At 45.8% G+C, this 12,002-nt stretch overlaps 1 protein-coding gene across 1 annotated transcript in view; it reads right to left on the bottom strand.

Moving 5' to 3' along the window:
- LOC147440510 (DUF21 domain-containing protein At4g14240-like) overlaps positions 1 to 11,297 on the bottom strand; it is a 92,784-nt gene extending 81,487 nt beyond the window's left edge. The window contains exons 1-2 of the mRNA XM_086530224.1: positions 11,086 to 11,297; positions 10,804 to 10,970 (exon numbers count right to left, since the gene is read on the bottom strand). Of these exons, the coding sequence (XP_086386350.1) occupies positions 10,804 to 10,970; positions 11,086 to 11,105 (187 nt within the window). The 5' untranslated portion in view covers positions 11,106 to 11,297. The remainder of the gene's footprint in view (positions 1 to 10,803; positions 10,971 to 11,085) is intronic.
- Positions 11,298 to 12,002: the final 705 nt, after the last annotated feature.

The following is a 12,002-nucleotide window of genomic DNA, read 5'->3' as shown; positions in this document are numbered from 1 at the left end:
TGTGATCTCATCACCACCTTGGCGGTGCGACCCGATCCCCCATCTTCGGAGCCCGATTATGAAAAGCTTGCCAAGACCATCGCGGAGGCAACCATTGCTACACGGACAACGAATCGTCCCATTCCCGAGAAGATCACGTTCAGTAAGTATGATGGTAAGATGGATGCTATTGTCATGTACTCGTGGTTGCATCAATTTACATCCTTTTTTGCGGTTGTTAGAAAGTCTGAAAATAACAAGGTTCTCTTGGCTTCCATGCATCTCACGGGTGATGCAATCACTTGGAAGGATGAATGTATGGAGAAGCAAGAGGTGGCCCATACGGCTGCCCATGCGGAGTCTTACCTCGTCCCCTCTCGAGCTTAGTTGGGAGGAGTTCGCGGAGAATCTCAAGACTCGCTTCCTCTCTCCACAGTACTTGAAGCGTTTGAAGGAGGATTTTCAGGCTTTGTCTCAACAAGGTAAACCGGTGATGTCGTATGCTAATCGTGTGTCACAGCTAGGTGGACAATTGTGAAAATCATGAGGAGAGGTTAGAGGCTTTTCTCTTTGGATTGGACCACTCGATCAAGTTTGATGTGGAGGCCGGTGATCCTACGCTTGGCTCAACTCCAAGAGATGAAGCACAACAAGGGTGAGCTTAAGACAGCCTCACGTAATGGTAATTCTTCCTCTCAAGACTCGTCTAAGGAAAAGGACAAGGATTATGAAACCGGCCCGTGGGGCAGTAGGCGTTGGCTTTCACCCAAAATTCTTTTTTTTACACACACATAAAGAGAACGTGCAAAGGAAACTTGTGACGGGAATTAACACTTAAGTACACACACAGCTCGGAAGCTAGAATGCTCCGAGCAGACGCCAACATCCTGTAGGCCCCAAAATTGGCGCCCCTTTCGGTATTTCTTTATTCTTTAACAGAGGGAATATAACCTGTGATTTCCTACGAGCTGTCCCGCATAATCCGGGCTGAAATACACCTGTTCTGGCCCGATTTCGACAACATAACTGTACTAGGACGCTTCAATCAGTATCCCCATGCAATAGATGACTTTCCCAACGCATACGGACACTTAGCAAAACGTGGCGAGAATCTGCAGCACGTCTTTGTTTTTTGCCCGAAAATGCGCCAGATCACCTCTACAGCGGTCCCCTCGCGTCCCCGAACCTCCTGGGGGTATTAGGGACCGTTTAGGGCGGAAACCCTAAACCTGCAAAAATACACAGCAGGCTGTAATTCCCTGTTTTGGGCTCCGTTTCGTGTGCCGGCCGCATCTGTAGCAAGTCCTCGAGCTCCCGCACTAATAGGGCTACTTGCCCTTTGAATCGAGCGAGATTTTTCACGTGAAACCTCTCCAAATTCACCTATACCTACGGGGGATTAGCCACTAGCTAACCCAGTACCTGTGCAAGAGGCTCTTGCCTCGGCAATCGCACATGAACCCACACAATTGTACATCAGTCAAATGAAAAGCCCTCTTGTGAGGCATCACATAACTACACGTAAGGGAGAGAGAGAGAGAGAGAGAGCAGTGTGTAGCGTGGAGGGCATCACTCCTGGCACCACACTGTATATAGAGGGAAAGGAAGCACTCCATAGCTCTTAACCTGTGATAGGAAACTCAAAAATGAGCCTCTCAGCTATAAATTCAGCGCTACCTCTTCTTTGCATTCGGAAAGTTCACTAAAATGCGCCAGTTGGCACGACTACATGCATTTTCCCGTTTCGGGGTTGCCCCCTAAAAATCTCCCGACTGGTTGCTCAGTTGACTTCGTGGCAGAGTTGTAGAATGTTCCCCTAGTCATACCGGAGGTAATGACGCGAACACATTTCACGGCCCAAAATAGCAGTTCCCTAAATTATAGGAAATGATTCCATTGGGCTCCCACTGGTCATCTGACCATCTATCCTCATTGGGACCACATCCAAAAGTGCAATGTGGCCCAACTATCGGATACTTTCTGTTGGTAGTCCCACCTTGACTTTGTGCCTTTATTGAGTTCACTTCCTAGTATCCACCAACTTGCTAAGTGCAACAGGGGGACCTACATGATCTTGCTCTAAGCCTAGACATCCTCTTACTATAGGAATTCCAGCGCCGACCACTTCCCATTTGCGGGTGAAACTACCGTTCACATTGGCCATACAATGTCCGACCGTTTGCTACTTCAAAAAGAGGGTCTCAAAAATAAAACAAAAATCATTGAAAAGAAACCAACAACTAAGGTTAGCAGTTGCCATGTCCTCATGACATAGTTAACAGTTGCCACGTCCTCGTGACATACCCCCCTCTTGAAATCGCAAACGTCCTCGATTGCATACCAAAAATACATGCCACTGATGATCTTGTGCTATTAACACTCTTTTATCATCGCATGTATCCGCAAGAAAGGTCGTAACACATAGATACAAATGGCTTAATGAGACCTTCATATTTTTTCATTTCCATCTATTACACTGAATTCATATGTACATTTGGTGTACGAGCTCTATCATTACCCCTCCTTTGCACACGTTGGGTTGAGACATAGGTAGGTTGTAACCCAAAGGCTTCAAGGTGAAGCTGCAATACATTTGGTGACTGACAGGTCATGCTCTTCCATCCACTTTCCATCCATAGGCGGATAGTTCTTGAACTTCACCACATAGCATCTTGCAACCTGTCCCTTAACTTCTTACCTCTGCAATTTTACCTCTGCAAGAGGCTCTTGCCTCTGCAAACGAGCATAATTCCACAACACTGTAGCGTACTACCCATGACCAAGTAAGCTCAAATTTCAATATTATTTACAAATGCGTCAAAGAATCCAATTAATCGCCTCAGAGATTCGACGAGCAGTGTGCCACCTGGCAGACCCACATCACTCCCGCGGGAGATCTAGTGGCCAATCTACCACTGTGAGACCTCTTCCTATCTCATCTTGGTTCATACTTGCAAACCCTAAAAACGCAGCAGAAAATCAACCCTAATTTGACCACTTTTTGGCAGGGCGAACATGCGAAATTTCTTGTTTGTCCTATGAAGAGGAACCCTCTTCCATAATGCCCTTCCCTTTGTCGGCCATAGTGTAATCCCGCGTTCCTGTACTCTCTGTCTTTACCCAAAACAACCGAGGCTCACTCTTTGAGGAAAAAGTGATTGATATCCCGGCAGTGGAACCTTGAAACCGACCCGTGGGGCGGTAGGCATTGGCTTTCACCCAAAATTCTTTACTTTAGACACACACAGAGAGAACGTGCAAAGGAAACTTCTGACGGGAATTAACACTTAAGTACACACACGGCTCGGAAGCTAGAATGCTCCGAGCAGACGCCAACACCCTGTAGGCCCCAAAATTGGCGCCCCTTTCGGTATTTCTTTATTCTTTAACAGAGGGAATATAACCTATGATTTCCTACGAGCTGTCCCGCATAATCCGGGCTGAAATACACCTGTTCTGGCCCGATTTCGGAAACATACTGCACTAGGACACTTCAGAGTCAGTATCCCCATGCAATAGATGACTTTCCCGACGCGTACGGACACTTTGCAAAACCTGGCGAGAATCTCCAGCACGCTGAATTCTCTGTTTTCTGCCCGAAAATGCGCAAGATCACTTCTACAGCGGTCCCCTCGCGTCCCCGAACTTCCTGGGGGTATTAGGGACCGTTTAGAGCCAAAACCCTAAACCTGCAAAAATACACAGCAGGCTGTAATTTCCTGTTTTGGGCTCCGTTTCGTGTGCCGGTCGCATCTGTAGCAAGTCCTCGAGCTCCCGCACCTGTAGGGCTACTTGCCCTTTGAATCGGATGAGATTTCTCACGTGAAACCTCTCCGAATTCACTTGTACCTATGGGGGATTAGCCACTAGCTAACCCAATACCTGTGCAAGAGGCTCTTGCGTCGGCAATCGCGCATGAACCCACACAACTGTACATCAATCAAATGAAAAGCCCTCTTGTGGGGCATCACATAACTGCACAGGAGAGAGAGAGAGAGAGAGAGAGAGAGAGAGAGAGAGCAGTGTGTAGCGTGCAGGGCATCACTCTTGGCACCACACTGTACATAGAGGGAAAGGAAGCACTCCATAGCTCTTAACCTGTGACAGGAATAGCTCTTAACCTGTGACAGGAAACTCAAAAATGAGCCTCTCAGCTATAAATTCAGCGCTACCTCTTCTTTGCATTGGGAAAGTTCACTAAAATGCGCCACTTGGCAGATTACATGCATTTTCCCGTTTGGGGGTTGCCGCCTAAAAATCTCCCGACTGGTTGCTCAGTTGACTTCGCGACAGAGTTGTAGAATGTTCCCCTAGTCATACCGGAGGTAATGACGCGAACACATTTCACGGTCCAAAATAGCATTCCCTAAATTATAGGAAATGATTCCGTTGGGCTCCCACTGGTCATCTGACCATCTATCCTCATTGAGACCACATCCAAAAGTGCAATGTGGCCCAACTATCGGATACTTTCTGTTGGTAGTCCCACCTTGACTTTGTGCCTTTATTGAGTTCACTTCCTAGTATCCACCAACTTGCTAAGTGCGACGGGCGGACCTACATGATCTTGCTCTAAGCCTAAACATCCTCTTACTATACGAATTCCAGTGCCGACCACTTCCCGTCTGCGGGTGAAACTACCGTTCACATTGGCCATACAATGTCCGACCGTTTGCTACTTCAAAAAGAGGGTCTCAAAAATAAAACAAAAATCATTGAAAAGAAACCAACAACTAAGGTTAGCAGTTGCCATGTCCTCGTGACATAGTTAACAGCTGCCACGTCCTCGTGACAGATTAGATTGGGAATGGTAGCCATAAAAAGAACTCTCTCAGTTCTTCTCGATCTAATTCTCCATCTCAATCTCAATCTAAGGGCGATAACTCTAAGGATAAGGGTAAAGGAAAATCTGATAAACCTCAACTCACACCTGATGAAAAGATTGCCCAAGGAGTTTTAGGTGGTCAATTAAGTGAGGAAGAACAAGCATTGTATGCAAAGGAACATAGGTCTTTTCATTGTCACGTAGTAGGTCACATGAAAAGGGAATGTCCTAAGAAAGAATCTAACAAGGAAACCTCTATTGCGTCAACTTCTGACTCTACCCCTCACGTGAATGCCATGAGTGTGGTAGAGAAAGAAGCTAAGCAAGAGGAGACTTTCGAAGAGTATGAACTCATAAAATGTTATGGACATGTTAATAGACAAAGGGTCATTGTGTTGTTTGATTCTGGAAGTTCTCAAGATGTCATAAGTGAATCTCTTGCGAAACGTGCACGTCTTCAGACTTCTCCCATCCCCACCCTCCCTCTCGGTGCAAGGGTTCTCTAAAGGCATGGACGCTTCGATTTTTCAAGAATGTGATGATGTCAAGTTGATCATTCAACAAACCCAATTTACTCGTCGTTTTGTAGTCTCTAAACTTGCAGGATGTGATACCATTTTGGGCATTGAGTGGTTTCGCATGTTCAAACCCATTATCGATTGGGAGAAGCTCACGTTTCTCATCAAAGATAATGTGTCACAGCTCGTCTTCATTTGAGGCGAGAGCGGTATTCCCTCTCTCCCTCTCATCTCTCATGTCCAGGCAAACAGAGAGCTACGTCGAGGAGCCCAAGCGGCGGTCATCTATGTCAACCCCACATCAAGGAACTTGGGTATTCCTGACAGGTATAGTGAAGGTTTTGTTAAGGTCAATTCGGTGTTTTCCCAGGATCATCATTCCCCTACACACCCTCCCCATCGACCTATGGACATTGTCTCCGACCAATTGCATGACGAGGAACATGTAGGTAAAAAAAAATTCTCCATCGGATAAAGCGAAGTCAAAACCAGGTGATTTCTCATTTAGGAGGCTTCGCCCTCCCAAGGTACGGTCTTTTGGTCTACCAGTTCTCTTTGTTCGTAAGAATCAAACTCATTTCAGTTTTGTGTAAATTTCAAGGCACTCAAGTCAAGGATGGTCAAATTCCGGAAGGCAAGACCTCACATGGCCGTTCCTTTGGAGCGTCCACAAGAGGCACAACGCGTTTCCAAAGTGGACCTCTCGGGTTTTCGCCACAAGGGTGGACTTCCAAGGAGCAATCCAAAAGAAGAACCACCTGAGATCATTGTTCCAGTCAAAGTCACCAAGTCGAAGTGTTTTCGAATGCTTCCATTTCAGTTTGGCAATAAGACAGAAGCAAAGCAACATTTCCTCAAATTCAAGGATTGAGGGACACATGAAGCTGCTTGGGAAGACGAAGGCTTTTTCATCCACTATCCAGATTTGCTAGCCTCGTACAAGGAGGCCATGCAGATTGGTACCCGTACCTCACCTTAAGCAGGAGGGGATGTCACGTGCACATGGCTCTGTGTGCCACGTGGACATACTTCATCGACTTCCAGAGCCAGTTTTCCCCTTCTTCCTAGATAGGGATGTCTAGAATCCTAGGAGGATTAGTACCGGCAATTTTGTCAGCATGTTCGCAGGACCTGCATGTCTAGACAAATCCATTATATTAGGTTTTCCAGCTTGGAACCCTCTTGCATAAATGGTTTGTATACACATTTTGACAGATGTTATTACACTACAGTGGGCATCTGGCATGACGAGCATGTAGTTCTAAGTTAGAGGAATCCGATGTGCCAGACCACGCGTCGATCGGATTTCCAGATGGACAGATGTGCGGCAATTTCACCCAGTTTTGGACCCCTTGGACTTATTTTTAGTAAATCATTTTTATGATTTATTTGTTGGAAATCCTGGTGGACGGTTGCCCTACCTAGGCCTTAATAATTACTTAAGGCCCATTCCCCACCTATAAAGGGAACCATCTGCCAGCACTTGGAGCAAGAAGGAAGAAGCAGCCAGTCCAACCAGCGTTTTAGCAAAGGGCAGCCAGCGTTTTCTCAGCAGGAACATCCAGCGTTTTTGCAGAGTTCAGTCAGCAGCCAGCGTTTCCAAAATTAAGCCCCATCGCCGGCAATTCTCAGCCATACCAGCCAGCGTTTTGGTTTCCAGCCCAAGCATTGCAGTAGTGACAGATCAGCCCTACGTTTTTCAATTTTCAGCCCATCCCTCGCCGGGTGTGCAAGAGATCCGTAGCAGTTACCATTGACGGATGCGGTCCGGTACTTCGGCAGCCATTGATCCCTCCTCTCGGCAATTCCCTCGCCGAAATCGAGTCCTCCATTGCTGTCCATCATCGGCCTCGTCGATATCTGCGTTTTCAACCCATCATCCTTCTCACATCGGAAGTGCAAATCAGCCCTTGGTGGTCATCTACAATTCCCACATCGAGAAGGATTCAAGGTGCACCGAATCAACCCCGGAGATGCCTCATCTTGAGGAGTTACCGCGGCGACATACCCTAATCGAGTCGATAGAGTTTGCATTGTGTATACATTCCATTTACCCAATCTCAAGCAAATACCACATCGGTAACGGTGTGGGGGGCCCTTGAGAGGGTTGGTTGGGACCCCATCGGGTGTCGCTCTCTTCTTTTCTCTCTTTTTCTCTCCCTCTACACATCTCTATTGCATTCTCTCAACCCCTCTCTTCAGGGGAACATAAAAGGAACATTCATTGAAGTACAAAGTATTCACTAACGCAAGGAAAGAAGGAAAGGATTTTGTGGAAGTGTAAAACTAGATCTTCACCATTTTAATTCCGTTGCACCTGACACCACATAGAAAGGGCTTAAATTGAAAGCAATTAGAACGGATAATGGGGGAGAGTATGTCTCCAATGAGTTCAACAAGTTTTGTGAGATGCATGGCATTAAGCGGGAGTTGACGGCTCCTTATAACCCAACATGAAATGGCGTGGCTAAACGAAATAATCGCACACTTTGTGAGAGAGTCGCATGCATGCTATCCACGGCTAATCTCCCACAGGAGTTTTGGAGAGAGGCTCTTAAAACTGCAGTTCATGTATGCAATCGTTCCCCGAATCGTGCTTTGAAGAACGGCATTCCTGAAGTGGTTTTTTCTGGCAAACCTGCTTCATACGACCATTTGTGTACCTTTGGCTGTGAGGCCTTTGTGCATGTACCTGTAGAACTGCGGATCAAACTTGACATGAAATCCATCAAGGGCATCTTCATGGGATATGGAGATGAGGGAGAGATGGGTTATAGAATTTGGTTACCTCAGAACAAGAAGATAGTACGCAGCCAAAATGCAGTGTTTAATAAGGAAAAGTTGCTAAATAATGCTACACAAAGTGATCTTAACAAAAAGAAGGTCAAGTTTCAACATGAACAAACAGCCATAAATCAGCCATTAGCTAAAGATTTTGTTCCTATTGATGTTGAAAATGAGCAGCAACCCGTTGTGCTACTACCAGAAGATCATAAACAACCAATGGATGCACAAGATGGGGTAGGACATGATGAAGAACATGGTGAAAATAGATTACAGCAGCAAGGAAATGCTGAAAATCAACCACCTAATGATGGTGTGCACATTCCTGAAGATGTAGGCCCATTGCCACAAAACATGGACCATTGGGTAAGAAGGTCTACACGTGTTGGAAGGCAACCACAAAGATTTCAACCATCTTTGGATTGCATTTTGTTGAAGATGAAAATGAGCCTCGGACATATAAAGAGGCACAATCATGTGAGAACAAGAGTAAGTGGGAGCTTGCTATGCAAAACGAAATGAACTCTTTGTATGCAAATGATACATAGGAGCTTGTACCTTTGCCTAAGGGTAGGAAAGATGGGTTTACAAAGTGAAATGTATTAACGGGAGGCCCAAGTACAAAGCACGGTTGGTTGCCAGGGTTATAAACAGAAGGCAGGTATAGACTTCCAAGAAGACTTCTCACCTGTGTTGAAGATTACTACCCTCCGTGTATTGTTTGCTCTCGCTGCTCTCCTTGATTTAGGGATGGATCAAATAGATGTAAACACTGCTTTTCTTCATGGTGACTTGGATGAGAAGCTGTACATGGAACAGCCGAAAGGTTGTCATTCCAGGAAGAGTGTTTGGTATGCAGACTAAAACGCAGCTTGTATGGGCTGAAACAAGCCCCAAGACAGTGGTATAAAAAATTTGACACCTTTACGCTCAACCATGAATTTAAATGCAGCCTTTCGGATCATTGCTTGTACTCGAAAAAGGTTGAGGATGGAAGCCCCATTGTGCTAGTCTTATACATGGATGATATGTTGATTGCAGGGAAGCATAAGAGCAATGTCAATGCTCTTAAAGAGCAGCTGAATTCAACCTTCTAAATGAAAGATTTGGGGTCAACTGAATACATTTTGGGCATGCGGATTGGAAGAGAGAGAGAGAGAGAGAGAGAGAGAGAGAGAGAGAGAGAGAGAGAGAGAAACCCTTGTTATTTCTCTCTCAAGACAAGTACATTGGCAAAGTACTTGAAAGGTTTAATATGGCTAATGCTAAGCCTCTTGGTGTGCCTTTACCGCTACATACAAAGCTTAGCAAAACTGATTGTCCCAAAGATGTAGCAGCAAAGGCTATGAAAGGTATACCTTATGCATCAACTTGTGGATCTTTGATATATGCCATGGTTGCTACACGACCTGACATTTCTCATTCAATGGGAGTTGTCAATAGATTTATGTCTAATCCTCACAAACCACATTGAGAAGCAATGATGCATTTTTCGGTACTTAAAAGGTACACGAGAGAAATGTATATGCTATAGAAAAGGTACATCGAAGTTGCAAGGATTTAGTGATTCACACATATTCGAAAAACCACCGGTGGGTATGGTCTTCACTCTTGCTAGTGGGGCTATTTCTTGGCGTTCAAGACTTCAGAAGATTATGGCACTGAGTACTACACAAGCTGAATATATTTCAGCCACAGAGGCCGCCAAAGAAGCTGTTTGGCTTGGCCGTCTAGTCAAAGATTTTGGTCTTCCTGCACGCGCTCCAGTGCTTGGTGTGATAGCCACAGTGCAGTATATCTGGCTAAGAATGCAATGTTTCATACACATACCAAACACATCGATGTACGGTACCATTTCATACCACAGGTCTTGGATGATGGTTTTGTCACACTGACTAAGATCAAAACCCAAGATAACCATGCTGATGCTCTCACTAAGAGTCTTGCAAAGGCTTAGCACGAGCATTGTATACAATTAGTGAGAATTGGTTAGCTTAAAGGTACCACTTCACCAATTTTTCGACAACCAAAGTTGAATAGCTATAGCAAGGAACCCAATGTTTCATGCTCAGACCAAGTATATACAGATCCAATATCACTTTGTTCAACACTTTGTTCACGAGAAGACCCTGGATGATACTATACATCTTGAGTATTGTTCCACATCAGATAACCCTGTTGATATCTTCACTAAATCTCTACCGCAAGCGACTATACCTTCATGCCAACTCCCTTGGATTCGTTCCTCATCCAAGAATTGAGAGGGGGTGTTAAGAGTTGCATTATCCAATAAGAAACACAAGTCTTGGCAAAAGATGAAAATGCACTTGGCACTTTAATCACAGGTTGTTCACAGCCTCATATTACAATTATGTGCACTTTATAAATGATTGCACCTAAGCATATAGTGCATGGCAAGCACCTGAAGAAAAAAAAAAACTGGATACCAAGACAAACATAGCAAAAATTGGACTTAAAACACAACTATATAAAAATCTTTGTGGAGGAAGGTGAAGACCTTGCTAGTCCAGTCAACTCAACAAATCAACATCCAATGCGGAGTAGAGGAAGAAAATAAAGAAGCCACTACCAATGCAGTGTATTTTGCAATGGAAGCTCAAAGTGAACCTATTCACATGAAAGGGGACCAGGACCATAGATTCCAGCCACTCGGTAAAAAGTAGCTGACTATCATACCTGCTTGCTTTTGCTCTGTCGGGGTGCCACTTCTCTGAAGAACTTCCATCTCAACAAGATCCAATGACATAAGGCCGAGTGTGAGGCCAGACATGGTGCCTCCAAACAAGACAAGGAACAAGGAGATTCCCGCATTCACGAGTGTCCCGACTGAGATGCTTGCACCTCTGCGAGAGACATGAAAAAATACTCAGAGAGTGAGTCTGCTCGGTTGAACGGACGATGACCACAGAGAGTTCAAAGCTAGCATTTGATTTTGCTGAAGCAGACAAGGATACTTACAAAGTTGTGAGAATTTCCATGGTTGCTCCTTAATCAGCGAGCGACAGACCGCCGCTATGGTAATCTGCGAGTCTGCTACACCACGTGTTGTTGCCTAGGAATTGGGAGCTGGAATGGTTTAGTCAACGGTGCAGTCACCAGGTGACCAGTGTTGCATCGGCTTAGGCCCGTGTCACACTGGGCCAGGGAAATGTTTGCCATGCTGAGGAGGCGGGGAGAGAAGGAATGCTCACATTTGCTTCCTTTTTGGATTAATAAGGCTGGGTTCAGACTGAGCCGGCGGAAGAAAGACGTCTTCGCAAATCTGCCGCCGCCTAGTGTGAACAGCGTGGAGGCGGAACAGTGAAAAAGCAAAGGGGGCTAAGAGAGGTCGTCAACTCTTGAGGGGGGGGGGGGAAGAAAAATGGAGGGCCCGGCGGAAGAGTGCCTCAACTTCAACCAATCAACTTTTGCCATGGAGCATTGACGCCCCTTTGCAGTTTTCTTCCGCCGCCTAGTCTGAACCCACCACCCTAAGCTCGGGACAACACAAGGCAGTGGCCATCTGCAAAATATCACGCGCGAAGAGAGATGACGAAGACTACACCACCTGCCCCCTTGCGATTTGCTACATAGTGTGGCCATCTTCCTTTTCAAAATCTAGTGTGACACCACTGCGCCCGGCCACCTTCAAAGAGCAAGAAGGGCGGGTGCCCCTTGTCACATTGTGACAAGCAAAACGAGGCCCATCTAAGATGGGGAGCCCTCGTTGGCTGCACGAAAAGCAAAAGGTGATCTCATCACCTTGTTAGAGGGTCGGCCTTACCAACCTGGCCATATTTTCTCTTGCGCGGCCATCCTCCAAAAGTGGGAGTGCGAACGCAGCTCATGGGCTTTGAGTTATGACAGTCATCGAGAAACGTACACAGCTTACCACC

The sequence above is a fragment of the Adiantum capillus-veneris genome, chromosome 15 (assembly GCF_014529385.1).
Source record: "Adiantum capillus-veneris isolate H3 chromosome 15, ASM1452938v2, whole genome shotgun sequence".
NCBI classification, from domain to species: Eukaryota; Viridiplantae; Streptophyta; class Polypodiopsida; order Polypodiales; family Pteridaceae; genus Adiantum; species Adiantum capillus-veneris.
Note: the sequence above shows the minus strand (reverse complement) of the source record. Positions and strands in the feature narration are given on the sequence as shown.